Raw genomic sequence first — 19,191 nt, 5'->3', positions numbered from 1 at the left:
AGCGGGGGGGCCGCCGCCTCCCCAGACAGTGCGGGTCCGGGCTCTGCGCGGCGGACCGGCCCGCGGGCCCCAGCAGCGGGGTCGTTTCTAGGGGCATTTGTTCTTCCAGACGCCTCCTCCGCTCTGTGGAGTCCGGCGAGCTTCCGTCCCGTCCCACTGGGCACCAACCCACAAGTGTGCGTGTGCGGCCCCGGCTCAGGCCCCGCCCCGCCCTCAGACGCGCTCGGGCGCCCGGGGAAAGCCGGGCCCGGCCTGGTCGCGCTCTGGTCGCGCTCCGGCCGCGGCTGCTGCGGCTGCTCCGGGCCGCCAGCCAGGGCCGCTCCGCCTCCTCCCTCGCGCGGCGCCGGGCGGGCCCGCAGAAAGTTGGGAGCGCGGCGGGGGTGGGGCCGCGGGAGGCGGGCGCCCGCCGCGGGGAGCGCCCCTGGGCGTCGGAGCGGCCCACGCCGCAGCCCGGACCTCGGCGCTCCCGCGGGGAGGGGGGAGGGGCTCCCGGCGCGGCCCCGCCGCGGGCGCCGGAGGCTCGGCCAGAAGCCGGGAGGGCACGTCCCCGGGCCTGCCGCGGGCCCCGTGGTGGGCAGGGGCCCTGCGGAATCCGGGGGGGGGGGGACGGGATCGCTCTGCCCCGGGATTCGTCCGGAGTGCGGCGGCAGCTGCGGGGTTGCTCTTTGTCTTCCTAGGACCTCCCCCCTTCCCTTCACCCCTCCCTCCACCCGTCAGTGGCTCCCGCTGCCCCGGGCGCCGGCGCCCCAGCGGCTCGCCGTTGCCCACCCCGGCGCGTCCCCGGCAACTCCTGCCACTTTCGTGCCCCGCCGAGTCGAGCCGAGGGGGCTGCGAGCGGGAGGCAGTCGCAGGCCGCCGCCGCCGCAGGGAGGATGCCGGCGGGGCGGACTCCGGCCCGCAGCCCCGGGAGCCGGCTGGTCCCCGGGCTGTGGCCGCCGCCGCCGCCGCTGCTGCTGCTGCTGCTGCTGAGCGCTCGCGGGGGGCCGGTGAGCGCCCGGGAGCAGCCCTCCTGCAGAGGAGCCTTTGATCTCTACTTCGTCCTGGACAAGTGAGTGCCCGAGGGAGGCCCGGGGGCTGCTGCGGCGTGGCGCTGGGTGGGCTGGCGCTGGGGAGACCGCGACGCCCGTGCGCCCCGGGGAGGGCGCTGGGAAACACGGCGGGCGCGTGGTGCCCTCCCGACCCACGGGCGAGCGCGTCCCTATCTGCGCCTGCTGGGCGGTGTCGCGGGCGCCCCGGCTGCTGGGCCCTCCGGGGAGGTCGGGGTGGGCACCGTGCGCCAATCCCGGGGCTCTCCGGAAAGGGGAGCGAGTCCGTCTGGGGTCGCCGTCTGCAGTCTAGACCCCGGACGGGCCTGCCGCGCCGCCCAGCCGGCTGAAGTCCGCCGGGTCCCACCCCGATCGCCAGGAAACCCCGGGGTCAGCACACGCCGAGGGGTTTGCAGGTCCTGCGGAGGAAAGCTGTGTTTGTTCTGAAGAGCCGGGAACCTACTCCCGAAGATTGGTCAGGTGGCCCCGAGGGGGGGGCGTCGGCTTCCTGGGTTCTTTTAGTGCCTCAGTTTCAACCGTCTATACTGTTACTTTGCTCCAAGTAGAGGCCGGGTTACCCCACGTAAATGTTTTGTGTTGTTTGTTTGTTTCTGATCAGTTCAATTTCATTTTACAGGTCTGGGAGTGTGGCGAATAATTGGATTGAAATTTACAATTTTGTCCAGCAACTTACAGAGAGATTTGTGAGGTATTTCTCCCACTTTACTCGGCAGGGGAATTTGAGGTGGAGGGAAGTAGATTGAAGTGTAAGGTGTCCCTTTTTTGAAACCTTTTGTAGGGAAAGCTTCTCCAGAAATGTTGATTTTTTTTTGTTTAAGTGTCTCAAGATCACTATAACACACATGTAGTTATTAGGACAGCCCGTCAGTTGTTCAGGGCTTATTTTATCTGGATCCCAGAAACTTGGCTCAGGCTCTGGGGAAGCATCTTCAAATACTATTACAAATGTCTTTTCCTTTCTGAATTTTCATCTGTTTTGAATTTCAGTTACGCTTTCTCATAATTTATCACATTAAACAAATTTTATGCTAATAGTATCCACAATATATTCCACATAATTCTTAGCATTGTAGAGGTCATCATTAAAAAAAAAAGAAGTGTGGGTAAACTTCAAATGAACATGTGTTAATAACCCACTACCAGAAAAGGCACTGTATGTGTTTAAAGAAAGACTTGTGTTTACCCAATGTGTGGGTGTGTGGCTGGTTTAAAATTTAACTGTTCTATATATGCAATAAGCCTTACTAGGAAAGACTGGTTTTTTTCCTCCTATAAAAAGCATAACTGCTACGAAATCCAGCTTACTTTCTTATTTGGAGGTAACTAGGAATTAGTGGCATCTCTATTTAAAAATAACCCCAGGACACCAGACTTTTGAACCTTTCTCTCTCTCTCTCTCTCTCTCTCTCTCTCTTTATCTCTCTCTCTTTTTAAAGAAAAAAATGCAATGAGCAAATCCAAGTTTATCAAGATAATGGAAAGGACACAAAAAGGAGCTGTATCATTAAATATTGCTTCTTTCAGTCTTGTTAGCCCAAATGTTTTCTGTAAAACAGGCTTGGATGATCAAAACATTTTGAAAGTCATGTTGCAAGTAACTTCAAACAATCTGTAGAGGCCTAGGCAATTCCTTGCTTTCAGTTATTGGCAGCAGTAAACTTATCCCTATAAAAATGTATGCTTGTCCATGTTCAATCATCAGTCTCCTGCTTAAGAAGCCAAGTATAACACTCTCATTTCTGGACAGGGTCTGAAGTAAAACTGTCTAGGAAAGAAAAATAAATAAGGCCCTATATTTTTAAATGTTAAAGGCAGTAGAGATAGCTTTTTATAAATGTTCTGATTTGATCTGAGAGTGTACAGAGAGTATCACATAGATTTTGATTGAAAGCAATGGATCATTTCAATACAACATTTTGAAGAGGTGGGGTTTTTATTTATTAGATCTGGCTTGCAAGCTGGAATTCTATAATACATAGTTCTCTAGCTCAAATTTAGTTGCTTAGTTATTAACTCATAATACATTGTAGAAAGTGAATCAAAGTTGACTACTGAAGAGGATGTCTTCCAATATGAATAGGACTTTGAGATCATTCTGATCTTCAGTTTATAGATCTTAGTTTCCTATCTTTACTTTCAGATCTTAGTAACAGTTGTGTAGAGTGTCATGGAGACAAGAACCATTCTGTGAGATCAATGCCTAAAGCTTAAAAGAGGTGGCTAACTGGGGCAAGTGTTGCCAGTTGGAAGTGGGATGTTTGAGACTTGGACAGCCTAATCAAAACTGATTTGTTAGTGTCTTTCAGATTGTCCATGATACTCTCTCTATGTATTCTTACCTCCAGATCACTTTTTTCTGAACTCATATCAATTATGATAATTAAATCAAATTATGGTAATTAAATCAAACTGACTGCTCTCCAGCACTAAATATTGTTAGTGACACTCTCTCAGAAGGGTCTGGCCTCCTTTAAGGGGGTGAGATAGAATACCAAGGGAAGAAGTATTTTCTACAAAAGGATTTTACATTGGCCTAGAATTCATCTTTCTAGTTGTAGTCTCTTCCCTAAATGGCCCTATGGTTCATGGAGCATTGTTTGAGTGCTGAGAAGCACTGACTCAATCCAAAACGGCTTATGTGGTAAGGTTAAGCTGAATTAGTATATATACTTAGGGAGTTCCACTGAAAAGAAGTCTGGACCATCAGAGTCTGATTTTAACTGAGACTCCATAGCTACAAGATAAAAGTCTCTTATATTGTATTTTAACTGCCTCTTTTCTTATTTTGCAGCCCTCAAATGAGATTATCTTTCATTGTGTTTTCTTCTCAAGCAACCATTATTTTGCCATTAACTGGAGACAGGTTAGTGCATTATCATTTCACTGTAGGCTTTTAGTAGGGACTAATCTTGAAGGGATGATGGATATTTCCAAGTAGTGATTCAGGCCTCCCAGTGGAATCAAACAAATGCACAGACAATTCAGCTCTGTTTGCTAATAGAGGGGAAAGGAGGTATGAGTGATATAAAAGAGCAGATAATCTGAAAATATGTATCATTCTTGTTGGCTGTGGGATGTACAATGAAACCCAGATCTCTGCCTTAGTTGTATATTTACTACTTCCCATGTTTCCCCCTCTGTTTCTGTAAGTACTTCTACATCTTTCTTGTTTAAATGTAATACATTAATCAACTAGGAGTCTGCAGAACATTAGGGAGGAGAATGATATGGATCTCTGGATAATTTACTAGATTCAGCCGACATCCCCCATCTCCAGTCTTACTCTGAGATCTACTGATGCTGAATATATTTGCCTTTGTAAAGGAACTTGCTTACTATTTTTTATTTTATATGTATATATAAAATATTATATACAAACTTGTAAATATATATAAATAATATATATTATATATTTAAATATATTGTACATATATTTTATGTACATAAAGACATATAAATGAAAAAATATATAATCTTATGATATTTCATATGGCCATTTTATTTTATTTATTATTATTTTTTTTAATTTTTAATTTTAATTTTTATTTTTATTTTTTTTAATTTTTTTATGATAGTCATACAGAGAGAGAGAGAAAGAGGCAGAGACACAGGCAGAGGGAGAAGCAGGCTCCATGCACCGGGAGCCTGACGTGGGATTCGATCCCGGGTCTCCAGGATCGCGCCCTGGGCCAAAGGCAGGCGCCAAACCGCTGCGCCACCCAGGGATCCCTCATATGGCCATTTTAGTGTCATCTGAAATATTGTGTCAGGTTAGAGGTAGTCACTGACATATTTTAAAGAATGGCTGCTTTCCATGGGATCACCTTTGTGTAGTAGACTATGAGTTCCAAAGTGGGAAGGGAGATTTTCCTTTTCATTTTTATATCTACTTTACTTATTTATCTATTTAATTTACTTTATTTAATACCAAGTATGAAAACATAGTTTTTGCTCAGTTCTTGCTGAAAGAATGGATGGGTTAGCATTATTTTGAAATCATATTTCTCCAAACTGTCATTTTGGTACAGGAAGCTGGTGTACTTTGTTTTGCATAATATATGGATTTCTGAAAAGTTATGCTTGAATGCAGCTTTTTTAATAAATGATTTTTTTCTTTGAAAATGTTAAAATGTAATATATATTTAGTGTTCTGTTTGTTTCAATTTTTTATTTGAACTCTAGTTAAGGAAACATAACATTTAAAAGCACTCAGGGAGAGAACTTATTTATGCTTGTCAGAATTAATTGGGAAGAAAAAGATAAATCCTTCTAATTTGCTTGTGCTCTAAAGTTTTACTTTTCTGGAGAGGAAGTACCTCTGTAGATGACCTCAGTGTTCTCATTGATAGTTTCCTTCTGTACTTTCTTGTGTACATCTGGGTGTCATCAAGAGTCAGAGCAATAGTAGTCTCTTCTACCCCACATAGAATAGCTCTCTATACCCAGTGATATAACACTCTTTGTCTCCATGAAAAGAAATTTTGTTCATTGCCCAGTTTATTTTTCAAAGAAACATATCTTCCTAATGAAGTCTTTTCATTAGGAAAAAGAAAGAATGTTGTTAACATTTATAGAGTGTATATGTAGGGAAAAGCACTTAGCCTAACGCCAGACACAGTAGACTCTCAGTGATTGTCACCTGCATATGCTGTGCCAGGTTCTCTGTTAGGCACTTCACATATGGATCCTCCAGCACTTTGAGGATGAAGTGTAGAGATTGGTCACCAAAACTGGTATTGCATGGAAATGCATGGAAAGGGTTTAACATGTTAATCTAAATTAGAGATTCTTCCTTTATCATTGGTTGAATCTAATAGAGGAGAGAGGTGGGATAAAGAGGCTTCCATTTGAAGACATAGCATAAAACAAGCATGTTGCAGTTAAGTCACAGAACCAATTTACTAGCCAAATGCTCATGGACAAGATACTTAACCTTTTTGTGCCTCAGTTTTGTCTGCTTGTGTGATGATGACAATGATCATGGTGCTAACAATATCTACCCCATAAGACTATTGTGAGAATGAAGTCAGTGAATATGGAGAACGTGGGAGAGTCTGGTGTGTATGTATTCAAGAGAGAACGTTCTTGTAATTATTTATTTCTACTACTTTTTTTATTTTATATGTATTTATATGTATTTCTACTACTTTATTTAATACAAAGTATGAAAACATAGTTTTTGCTCAGATTATTATTGTTTGGATCTAGGGAATATGTAGTTTTTCATGATTAGTGAGGAATTATTATTATTAATTAAAGGGATAATTATCCTGCTTGACAGAATTTATAATTTTCTAGGAGAAATATTGTTAAGGCTACTACAATTTCTGTAGGGTTCACTCTTTTTCTTTTGAAATAGAGATACATTCAGTTGTAACGGATTGCACTATTTGTGGCATGCTGAATTAGTGTGAGGTGGCCGAAAGTACACTAAGAAGGTCTAGGTAGATTACAGCTGTGCTACTTACTGATTTAGAGACTTGGGGCAAATCATCTACTCAGGTGTCAGTTTTTATGTGTGTAAACTGCAGACATAACTGGCCATGTTTTCTTTCTTTCTTTTTTGAATCTTTATTGATACTCTTATGTGCTTTCTTAAGAGAGTTGTTGTAAAGATGAAAATAAGACAGTGCTTGGAAAAGTACTTTGTATATCACAGTCTCCATTAAAGGATATTATCTTCTGCTCCTCGTTGTTCTTTTACTAATTTAACTTTATTACATCAGTAACTTCTCAAACTTTTCTGTCCGGGGTATTTGGGTATATGGTGTCTTCATCCATTACCGGCTCTCAAGTGTGTAGAAACAGTCACATGTTTAGATACAAAAATCACTGAACAAATGTTTCCCCAACTATTGTGGATCTTTGTTTCAAAGCCTAGACATTGGAATTCTACATATAAACTTTCTTGATGTCATAGATCACACTTACAAGGAGATCTGAATAAATGAGAAACATAGCAGGTTTCATAATTTTAGTTTTCTTACTCGTAATTCTTCATTACGTTGGTTATGAGAAGTACTTCTTTCAAGTTTTCAGAGTGTTGCTAAATATTTTCAGTAGAGATGAAGCGAGATTGGAAGGCAGTAAGTCCATAAGATAGAGCAGTGTCTTCTTAGAGAATTTCAACATGGAGTCCAATACTATGTAAATACATGAATAGAATAATACACTCAGCAAGAAATGATCAGTCATTTTGTATACTTGTAATATAAAAACTACTCTTTTTAGTGTTTCAGTTTGAACCACTCTCTTCTCTTCTTCTCTTCTTTCTCTTCTCTTCTCTTCTCTTCTCTTCTCTTCTCTTGCCACCATGATTTTTATCTTCTGTGTATCTGTTCACCCATTCATCCACCTACCCACCTACCTACCTGCTTGCCTATCTTATATATGATATATTGAGCATTACGGGCTCTGGAGGCAATACAAACATGACTAATTTAGTGTGTGTGACAGTGAGGAGTGTGCACATACATTGAAATAGCTCAGGGTTGGGATCCCTGGGTGGCGCAGCGGTTTGGCGCCTGCCTTTGGCCCAGGGCGCGATCCTGGAGACCCGGGATCGAATCCCACGTCAGGCTCCCGGTGCATGGAGCCTGCTTCTCCCTCTGCCTGTGTCTCTGCCTCTCTCTCTTTCTCTCTGTATGACTATCATAAATAAAAAAAAAAAAAAAAAAAAAGAAATAGCTCAGGGTTGTGTTATAGGATCAGATAAGAAAAGTGCCATGTTGATTCAATACGGACAAATCTGGCCTCTCAATATTAGAGAATCTGAATCAAGAGTAATTTTAAAGGATATTTTTAGTTATTATGCTACATAATTGGGGATAGTGAATTATGCTCACATCTATTCAATATGATCTTAATGATGTAAAATGATTTAGTTGAAAACATTTAGTGAATAGTTATTATGTGCTAGGCAGTGTGCAAGATGCTTTCCATTCATTACCTCATTTAATCCTCATATTAATACATGTAATACATACTACAATTATCTTAACTTTACAAATGAGGAAATGGAAGCTGCGAAAGGTAATGTAGCTTATCCAAGGACATAGAGTTAAGATGTGGAGAGCAGAATCGTCTTTGAAAGTATAGAGTATGCCACTCTTGTGTTTATGACAGTTCTAAAGGCTTAGAATGGAAAGCACATGTCTCCTGATGGCCTAAGAGCCCTTCCTGATTGCCTTGCCCATCCTCTCCAATAACACCATGCACTACACTTTAGCCCACTGGTCTTTCCATTCCCTGAACAGGCCAACTTTGTTTCCACATTATGAATTTTGTTCTTTCTCTGCCCCAGAACTGCTCCTGGCTAGCTCATTCTTATTACTTAGGTGTCATCCCATGTGTCCCCTCCTCTGAGACCCTTAGTCTGGCCATCAAGTCTACAGGAACCCTGGCCTTCTTCCCCAGAAATCTGCCAGGATAGTCTATTTGGTTACTACTTTTTGAAATTATTCTGTTAATTAATATTATTTTTATTTCCATCACCTTAACATAAATTGCATGAGAGCTGAGGGGTCTTCTCTGTCTTGTTTACCGGTGTATTTGATACCAGAACAGAGTCTGGCACACAGTAGATACTCAACAAATTATTATTATTTTTTTAAAGATTTTATTTACTCATTCACGAGAGACACAGAGAGAGGCAGAGATAAGAGAAGCAGGCTCCATACAGGGAGCCCGATATGGGACTCGATTCCGGGACTCTGGGATCATGCCCTGAGCTGAAGGCAGATGCTCAACCGCTGAGCCACCCAGACATCCCGATGCTCAACAAATTATTTTATTTTATTTTATTTTATTTTATTTTATTTTATTTTATTTTATTTTATTTTATTTTATTTTATTTTATTTTATTTATTTATTTTATTTTATTTTTTTTGGTATTTTTTTTTTTTTGGAGTTTGATTTGCCAACATATAGCATAACACCCAGTGCTCATCCTGCCAAGTGCCCCCCTCAGTGCCCATCTCCCAGTCACCCCAACCCCCTGCCCACCTCCCTTTCCACCACCCCTTGTTCATTTCCCAGAGTTAGGTGTCTCTCATGTTCTGTCACCCTCACTGATATTTCCCACTCATTTCTTCCTTTCCCGTATATTCCCTTACTATTTTTTATATTCCCCAAATGAATGAGACCATATAATGTTTGTCCTTCTCTGATTGACTTACTTTATTCAGCATAGTACCCTCCAGTTCTATCCACGTTGAAGCAAATGGTGGGTATTTGTCATTTCTAATGGCTGAGTAAAATACTTCATTGTATACATAGACCACATCTTCTTTATCAACAATTTCTTATTGAGATGAATGGTAGAATTGGTGTGACTCTAGAACCTGAGTTATTTTAAAAAACATATTATTTAAATTCAGTTTGCCAATATATACGATAACACCCAGTACTCATCCCATCAGGTGCCCTCCTTAGTACCTGTCACCCACTCACCCCATACCCCCACTCTTCTCCTCTTCTGCAACCCTCTGTTTGTTTCCCAGAGTTAGGAGTCTCTCATGGTTTGTCCTCCTCTAATTTTTCCACATTCATTTTCCCTCTTTTCCTTTTTAGTCCCTTTCACTATTTCTTATATTTCACATATGAGTGAGACCATATGATAATTGTCTTTCTCCAACTGACTTATTTCACTCAGCATAATACCCTTCAGTTCCATCTATGTAAATGTAAATGGTGGGTATTCATCCTTTCTGACGGCTGAGTAGTAGTGCATTGTATACACAGACCACAACTTTATCCATTCATCTGTCAAAGGACATCATGGCTCCTTCCACAGATTTAGAATCTAAGTTATTAACTACTATCATATATTTAATAACTACTAAGTTATTAAATACTATCATATTCTCTCTTTCAGAAGTGATGACTTAGGTTTGCTAAGTTTCTTTCCCACTCTTATAGATCAGTTGTAAATATTTCCAACTCTCTTTTTAACGTATTTGTCCCCAAATTGAAAAAGTCATATAATTGTTTGACCTGAGCACAATAATCAATTACTTAGGAAAAAATATTTCTTAGGTATAATTACAGGAAATTAAAGAGAAGTCATTTGATTAAATTTAGATAATATATACAGTTGTATTATTTGAAAAGTTTCTTTTTTTCTTTCTTAAGATTTTATTTATTTATTCATGAAAGACACACAGAGAGAGGCAGAGACACAGGTAGAGGGAGAAGCAGGCTCCCTGCAGGGAGCCCGATGTGGGACTCCATCCTGGGACTCTGGGATCATGCCCTGAGCCAAAGGCAGATGCTCAACCACTGAGCCACCCAGGTGTCCCGAAAAGTTTTCTTATTCCTTAAAATCTGAATTAAAAGTTTACTTGTGATAAAACAGCCCTTCATAAGAATTGGTAACTTATAAATTGGTTCATTAATTTTGCACAGAAACTTGGCAGGATCTGTAAAAGTTTAGAAGGTTTCTATCAGTGATTCTACTTTTTAGAATTGTGTTCCACTGAAATACTAGCACCGGTGGGCAAAAATAGGTAAATGCAAAATTGGACACTGCAGTAATGGTTCATAATAGTGAAAATTATATTCAATCTAAATGTATTTCAGGTGATGTAATGAAAAAAATGTATAGAATGGGATACTATGTAGATAGTAGAAAAATTGGAAAATCTGTATATATTAACATAAAAATATATCTCAGATACATTAATCGAGAAAAACAGGTGGCAAAACACTAAGTATGATTTTATTTTTCTAAAATAGAAACAAAAAATACCTTTAACTGTTTTTGTGATGTATGTGTGTGAGTGTTTGTGTGTGTGAGATCATAAATGTATGGAAAAAAGTCTGAAAGATAAGCAACAAATTGTTGACAATACTGTCTTAGCAGTGAGATTCAGGATGGGGAGGACCTTCATTTTTTAATTTCCATACACCTTGGCTATTCCAGTTTTATTTCGACATTATTCTTGTAAAAAAAAAAAAATGCTCAAAAAAAAAAGTTACTGTTTCTTTAGCCAGAGATAGCTATGTTGGAGTCAGAATGGAATTTAGGGGTTGGAAATAGAAAGTATTCAGGAATAACACATTTCCAGTTGTTACCTCGGGAGATCCTGAAGGCTCCCTGTTAAAATGAAAACACAGGAGTGGACGTTGAGTCACGTAGACATGGAAGCTATATACTAGTTTTATGACCTTGTGTAAGTAATTTCACTTCTTGCTGGCCAGTTCTCTTGCCTGTTAGAAGGCACTAATCATTCCTACCATATTGCAATGTTGGGATGGTTAAATGCATCTGATGCATGAGAAGGCCTAATTGATGTGGGGAGGAGTCTAAGGTTGAAAAGGGATTTGCGGGTTATCAGTGTACACCACCATCATAATTTTCATTCTCATGTGCCAGAATTCTAACAGTAGTTTAGAGAGGTCAAATAAACTTGCTGGAAGTCACACAGCTAAGTAGTTAGAGCCAGGATTCACAAGATATTATTTGCATCTATACATATATTGCTTACAAAGCATTTAGCAAAGTGTCTGACACAAATAATAATGTTGATATAAAATTGGAGTATCCAAGGTGTGTGGAAATTAAAAAATGAAGGTCCATTCCATCCTGAATCTCACTAAGACGGTATTGACTCATGAGCGTGAGCACTTAACTACTGCATTGCCTCAGACTTTCTGTATTCCCCCTTCTCTACTTTTCACAATTAGTCAGAATTTGTCATATTCAAAGACATATTCTTCCTCTAAATTTATGCTGTTCTCTTACAAACAGTGATGTGGTGAGAGGAAGTGAATGTAGTTTTTTTTGTTGTTGTTGTTGTTAGAGAAATGATTCCTCCTGTTGAGAAAAGTCAGTTTTGGCAACGCATTTGTGCTAATTCTGAGAGGTCTGGGCAAGATAGCAGCTCAGATTCTAGTCATGGATATGCTAATAGTTAACTTTCTTTTTTTTTTTTTAATTTTTTATTTATTTATTTATGATAGTCAGAGAGAGAGAGGCAGAGACATAGGCAGAGGGAGAAGCAGGCTCCATGCACCAGGAGCCTGACGTGGGATTCGATCCCGGGTCTCCAGGATCGCGCCCTGGGCCAAAGGCAGGCACCAAACCGCTGCGCCACCCAGGGATCCCGCTAATAGTTAACTTTCAATGCAGTCCCACATATGCTTTATATTCTAGGAAATTAAATACATTGTTTACTCATACCTGAGAGACAACCTGGCACACTGAAGTGTTAAAATGCAGAGGTCAATTTCTCATGACTCAATAGGTATTGAATGGGGGAAGTGGGGTGAAAAAATATACAGAATGCAGCCAGTTGGACTTCAGGTGTGATCCATGTACCACATTTTGTAAGCATAGACTAAACTGGAGGGAATTTTTTCGCAAAACCCAGATAGTGCAGAGCATTTTGTAAGCACGTATTTTTGACCATGGATTCATTGGTCTAGACTCTGGACCACAGAGACATTGGCAATGTTGGCCTTAGAGTGACATGTTAAATAAACAGTAAGTACATTTTGATATCAAGTATAATAAGAGATAGGTAAACCTGTTAGTTCCGAAGATAATAGAATGTATTAGCAATGTTTGCATTTAGAAGATACTCCTTCACTGTCTTGTAAACTTCGAACATTTTTTAAGTTGAGGAGCTGGTAGAGAGCAATTACTTTTTTGCAATTTATCCTTTATACAGTATGTAATATAGTAGTATATAATAACATAAATAAATAGAAATGTGGGTATATTTGAATGAATGAACAGATTTTCCCTCATATAATTTTTTTCTAATTTTGTCAATTTGCTTAACATTGTGTTTTATTAATGGAAGGAGATAATAACAGTGGCAGATGAAATTTATTGAGCACTAACTGTGTGTCAGACACTTTGGTAAATGCTTTGTAAGCAGTAGCTCTGGTAAAGTACTAAAGTGCTAAATAGATTATAAATGATTAGTATATTTGTATAGATGCAAAATAACATCTTGAGAGCATTGTTTTGTTTCATATTTCAATGCACTAAGTTTTTTACCTTCTTAAAAACATTTAATTATGTAACTGGCTGATCATTACAAAATTACTGTGTATTGCTACATTTTATTTGCAGTTACTGTTTGTTTCAAGAACTAATGTTCCTGATTAATAATCTCTTGAGGATTAATAATCTCTTGAGGATTAATAATCTCTTGAGGATCCCTGGGTGGCGCAGCGGTTTGGCGCCTGCCTTTGGCCCAGGGCGCGATCCTGGAGATCCGGGATCGAATCCCACGTTAGGCTCCCGGTGCATGGAGCCTGCTTCTCCCTCTGCCTGTGTCTCTGCCTCTCTCTCTCACTGTGTTCCTATCATAAATAAATAAAAATTAAAAAAAAAATCTCTTGAGGACAAAGGATGGAATTGACCTATGATACAAGTTTCTATAACATTTATGCTCATGCACTAATGTACTTGTATTAATTGGCTTTTGGTAGCATAGATAATAATGCAGTTTTTTAGCTTTTGTCGTAGATTGTTCTGTGGCCTCCAGTTAAGCACAGAATACATATAAAGATGTATGTGTGTATATATATTCTCTCTATATATATGTATACAGAATAGACAGATATATATATATATACACACTACATATAAAAATATATGTATATATACTTAAATATATTTAAGTCTATAAATTAAACTTATACACTTATTTAAATATATAATTTAAAAACTCTGGGCTGGGCCCATGGCTTACTTTAACTGATAGAATATAGCATACATAAATGTAGAAGAGTGCCAGTTCCAGGTCTAAGCCTTAATAAGGCATGGGAGTTTTCTTTCTTGTGCTCTCAGTAGCCAGCTGGCATATAAAAACTTTGATTACCCTGAGACCATCATGGTAGGAGGGAAACCAACCCAGCCATGTGGAAAAGCCATCTGGAAGAGAATGAAGACTACAGTCAACAGTCCTAGCTGTGCTCCTCTGCAGTAGCCAGCACCAGTGCCAACTTGCCAACCATGTGAGTGAGGTCATTTCAACCTTTCTAGCCATTCCTCCTTCTCAGCTGACAATGTGTGAAACATAAGAACTGCCCATCAATGCACAGTATCATAAAAAATAATAATAAAATTAGTGGTTTGCACCACTAATTTTAGGGTAGTTTATTAGGCAGCAATAGATGGCCAAAACAGAAATGTGATTAGTTAAGATGTTGTCTGTTGGAAAGTTCAAATGCTATACAGATAATATAATTATGTGTATAAACACATATAATTATGTGTATAAACATAATATCCTTAGTTATAAGCAGAAGGTACTTAAAATAAAAAATTGTGCCTTAATTGTATTAGTTGAGCAAGTCAGAATTCTCTGCTAATCATTTTATTATGCTACCATTTACAATATATACTTATTTTAGTTATGACATCATAAATACCCTCCAAAATACAAAGTGTTCAATGGATGGAGAAGAGCCATTGATGTGCAGCATGTGGTAGTGTAGTTGCCCTCTTCTCTCCTCTTCTCTTCTCTTCTCTTCTCTTCTCTTCTCTTCTCTTCTCTTCTCTTCTCTTCTCTTCTCTTCTCTTCTCTCTCCTTCTCCTCTCCTCTCCTCTCCTCTTCTCTTCTCTTCTCTTCTCTTCTCTTCTCTTCTCTTCTCTTCTCTTCTCTTCTCTTCTCTTCTCTTCTCTTCTCTTCTCTTCTCTTCTCTTCTCTTCTCTTCTCTTCTCTTCTCTTCTCTTCTCTTCTCTCTCTTCTCTTTCTCTTCTCCTCTCCTCTCCTCTCCTCTCCTCTCCTCTCCTCTCCTCTCCTCTCCTCTCCTCTCATCTTCTCTTTCCCACCCCTCCCCTCCCTTCTCTTCCCTTCCCTTCCCTTTTATCTCTCTTCCTTCCCCTACTCAGCAGAGAAATTTGACAGGTACTAACAGAGCATAAAGTGTTATTTTATAGATTAAAAAAAGAATCAGTATGTTTTTGCCTTTCTCTGATCAATATAATCATGAAATAAAAAAAGAAAGAGTTGATAGATTTTAGCCCACTCATTCTCAACAAAAAGAATCAGGTTTATCCCATTTTATTTGTTTCATTTTGCCTCTTTCCAAAAAGTATTTGAAGCTGAACATAATAACATTGCAGAAAGATAATAACATAAAAAGAAAAGTTAAGATCTTAGAAAAGAGGATGTAGCAATATGATAACCATAGGAACTTAGAATTTTGTGAATGAGTAAGAAATTTGCTGTGGGCTTCCCAATAGTTAGGGCAAGAAATGGTTTACATACTTGTAGCTAGCAGGAGGAAGTGTATAGTGATTACTCAGGGATGATGAGAAACTTCTGCCACAAGACCTGAGAGGGGACATTTTGTGTTGTGATAGCAGCACCCTTGACTACAGCTTCACAACAAATACCAAAGTAGTTTCAATATCACTATTCCTGTAGCTGAAGACAACGTTAAAACCAAACTTGGTGAGGTTGATCTAAGATGTTGTTGGATTTGAGCTTTATAACATGTGCAGTTTTTCTTTTGTTTTTGTCATTCCCTACTTGCTTTTTTTTTTTTTTTAGAGGTTTCTTTAAGTCATAGTATAGATGGATGAGTTCTCTTTTTAACCTATGACATCATTTTGCCTTCCCCCAGTTAGCTGTTTACTAGTAGACAAACTTAGAACTTACTTTTAGTTGCTTGGGATCTTTTGAAGGCCTGAGATCTGCCCTGTCTTGTTATGGCTTTTATTTCCCCTAAAATGACACTTGGTGGAGGCTGACAGACTGTGTAGTAATACTGGAAGGAGATAAGACCAGAGCTCATGTGTGTTGATGTTATTGACTGTTGGCAAGAAACACTTTTCCTCCAGTGATGATGCAGCTGCAAAAGTAATGATGGAATTCAGTGCTACTTAGAATATTATGGTGTCAGGTATTGTCATGGATAGAAAAGCCAGGGACAGTGTTACTTCTCCCAATGAAATAAGCTAGTTGAGTCTTACCTTCCAAAAACAATTCTGAATTCCACGTCCGGCAAGTTCTTGTAGCTTGGAGTCCTATTGTCTGGGTCTTAGAAGAAATTAAATGGTGAGGTGAATCTGAACTGAATGGAGAAGGCAGCTTACCATGCAAAATCTATTTGTTGTGTGAACTTGAATTTCAGTTGTCTTTTCATTTCCCTTTTGGCAGCAAACATTAATGCTTGAGGACACGCTGCCACTCATTTCTTGGAAGTACCAAATATTTGGTTTTTGTCTGCATTCAGACAGAATCAGTTTCAAGTTTTGTCTGTAGATACTAAATATAAATATTTAGATAAAACAAACTTATAAAGTAGGTAATTTAGTTCATCATCTGTGAATTTCTTTCCTATGGTAGATTGAAAAGTTTATTGAACACTTACTTTGTTAAAGGCATTATTTAAGTAATAAGCGCAGAGTAGGAGGATACATCATAAATGATAGACAGGGTGATAGTCCACTCTAAACTTCCAGTCTAGTTGAGAAGTGAAACACTAAATTAAATCAGTTACATTATTTTAAGGTATAAATTTGAGACAAAATTATTCATTGTAGTAGAAGTTGATCATGGATGTGTTTGGGACACCTTAGAAAAAAGAGTGTAATAAAGTCAAAGACAGGTTCAGAATAGGCTGATTCTAGACCAAGTATTAAAGGAAACAGTGTGGATTGGTAGAGATGACTGAGTCAGGAAAAAAGAGGATTAGGTCATACTTTGAAAGTTGTCTTCTTTTTTTGGGAAACTCCTTGAGATGGAAAACTTGTCTGATACTAATTTTCATTACAGCATCAACATATAATCAGTAAGTTACTTTTAAAACATGAGTGAAGCTCTGGTGGATGATTCATTTATTTCAAGTGTTCAAAATACAACATTGCAGCTCGATGAAACTTTTTTTTTTTTTTACTGTTTGGGACATACGTTTTAATGGTGTGTGGTATATGTTATATGTATATAATTTTATTTTAATAGTGTATGGTGTGTGTGTGTGTGTGTGTGTGTGTATATATATATATATATATATGACCTTTTATGTATGACTCTAGTAAGTTCCTTGATAATCAGATAATCTACTTTTTGTGATTAATGTTTCATCTATCACTGTTAGTAATGTGGGTGCACTTCATGTTTTATTTAAAACATTATATTTCAGTTTACCATTGCAGGACTTTTTTATTTAGAAAGGTATTTTTCTTGGGATCCCTGGGTGGCGCAGCGGTTTGGCGCCTGTCTTTGGCCCAGGGCGTGATCCTGGAGACCCAGGATAGAATCCCACGTTGGGCTCCCGGTGCATGGAGCCTGCTTCTCCCTCTGCTTGTGTCTCTGCCTCTCTCTCTCTCTCTGTGACTATCATAAATAAAAAAAAAAAAAAAGAAAAAAAAAAAAAGAAAAAAAAGAAAGGTATTTTTCTTGAGGTGCCTGAGTGGCTTAGTTGGTCCAGCGTCTGACTCTTGATTTTGGCTGGGGTCGTGATCTCAGGGATGTGGGATTGAGCCCTATGTCGGGCTCCACATGCACTGAGTGTGGAGCCTGCTTGAGATTCTCTCTCACTTTCTGTTTCTCTTTCTCTCTGCCTCTCTCTCTGCTGGAGCATGCTCTTTCTGTCTCACTAAAAATAAAAAAATAATAAAAAAAGAAAGGTATTTTTCTTTGCTTCTTTTTAAAAATTAAAATTCTATAAACAGTATATTAAGATCTCTCTTCTGATCCTTTAAATTTAAAAATTGAAAATGAAATTCTGAGTTTAGTTTGGATTGTTTTTGCAACATTATTGTATTTATCTCATATTATTCTTATGGTTTCTTTATTTTTCAAGGGTTCTTTGGAACCTATATTTAAAAAAACCTGAAAAATAGGTCTTATTTTACTTAATACACACAAAATAGATTTTTTTTTAAAGATTTCATTTACTTATTAGAGAGAGAAAGACCACAAACAGGAGGAGCAGCAGGTAGAGTGAGAAGCAGGCTCCCCGCTAAGCAAGGAGCCTGATGCAGAACTTGATCTCAGGACTCTGGGATCATGACCTGAGCTGAAGGCAGATGCTTAAGCAACTGAGCCACCCAGGTGTCCCCAAAATAGCTTTTAATAATGTATTCATACTTCATTTGGATATACTGCATTGAGACACTAATTGGTCATGATGAAAAAGATTATTCTATAGTTTTTCAAGTTTTTTATTCATATTGCCTGTTTCAAGAATCCATGACCATCCATCCATTAATTCTTTCATTTGTTCATCAAAAATGTGCTAGTACATTGTAGTTACAATATTCAAGAGAATGAGTTGGTGTCTGCATGGAGGAGAAGATGCTACAAAAGTGACTAAATTTCTGAGACATGTGACTCTGGGAAACACAAAGTAGAAACTGAATTTCTATAAGTTGGGGTTAAGTAATATGCTTTAGAAATTTACAAATAACAAAGTAAATTTCCAGCTTATAGGGAAGTGGGTGTGTGCTTCAGAAATACTTTTTCATTTAAGCTGACCTAAGCAACCGTTGTTTGTTTTGGATGAAGGAAAATGTTTCACTCCCTAGCATTTAGTCAAACCAATATGATAGAAGTTATCTGTTCTCAGCTCAAAATGTCTAGAATATACTTAGATTTTTCCAAGATATTTCATATTGTCAAATAAAATAATACTTTTATTTGTTGTATTTAAAATATGAGTGCTCTTATTTATTAAAATAGCAAAAAGTATGAGAAGTTATCTATCCTCAAAGCTCATGTTCTTTCCTCTTCCTGAAGAAACTTTAATTGTAACCCTGCCATGTTTTTTGATAAACACTTATTGTAATCTTTGCTTATTTTTCTTTCGTTTAATTTTCATTATTTTTCAGAAGCAAAATCAGTAAAGGCTTAGAGGATTTAAAACATGTTAGTCCAGTAGGAGAGACATACATCCACGAAGGACTAAAGCTAGTAAGTTCTTTAACATTTGTAAGTATGGCAGAGAATGTTTCCTTATTCTGGAATGCAAAAAACTGTAACTCTCTAGTAAAACTCCAATATCTCATTACAGGTTTATCTTTAAAAAATTTTTTTAAATGCTTTTAGTTGTTCTAAGGAGGAGACTGATTTACCATGGTGATAAGAAAAAAATTGGATAGCATTTGGCTTTTTAAGGAATTTTTCATTTTCTGTGTGCTTATTTTCAGACTAGTCAATCAAGGCTTAAAATTTAT

General features: G+C 38.9%; 1 protein-coding gene across 1 annotated transcript in view; it reads left to right on the top strand.

Annotated features, from left to right (window-relative positions):
* The first annotated feature begins 396 nt into the window (after nt 1-396).
* Nucleotides 397-19,191, top strand: part of ANTXR2 (ANTXR cell adhesion molecule 2) — a 159,222-nt gene continuing 140,427 nt past the window's right edge. Inside the window, exons 1-4 of the mRNA XM_041757981.1 lie at nt 397-1,048; nt 1,663-1,734; nt 3,838-3,909; nt 18,847-18,928. Coding sequence (XP_041613915.1) covers nt 873-1,048; nt 1,663-1,734; nt 3,838-3,909; nt 18,847-18,928 — 402 coding nt within the window. The 5' untranslated portion in view covers nt 397-872. The remainder of the gene's footprint in view (nt 1,049-1,662; nt 1,735-3,837; nt 3,910-18,846; nt 18,929-19,191) is intronic.

This window comes from Vulpes lagopus, chromosome 6 (assembly GCF_018345385.1).
Source record: "Vulpes lagopus strain Blue_001 chromosome 6, ASM1834538v1, whole genome shotgun sequence".
Classification (NCBI taxonomy): Eukaryota; Metazoa; Chordata; class Mammalia; order Carnivora; family Canidae; genus Vulpes; species Vulpes lagopus.
The sequence above is the reverse complement of the archived record's forward strand: the minus strand, read 5'-3'. Positions and strand labels throughout refer to the sequence as shown.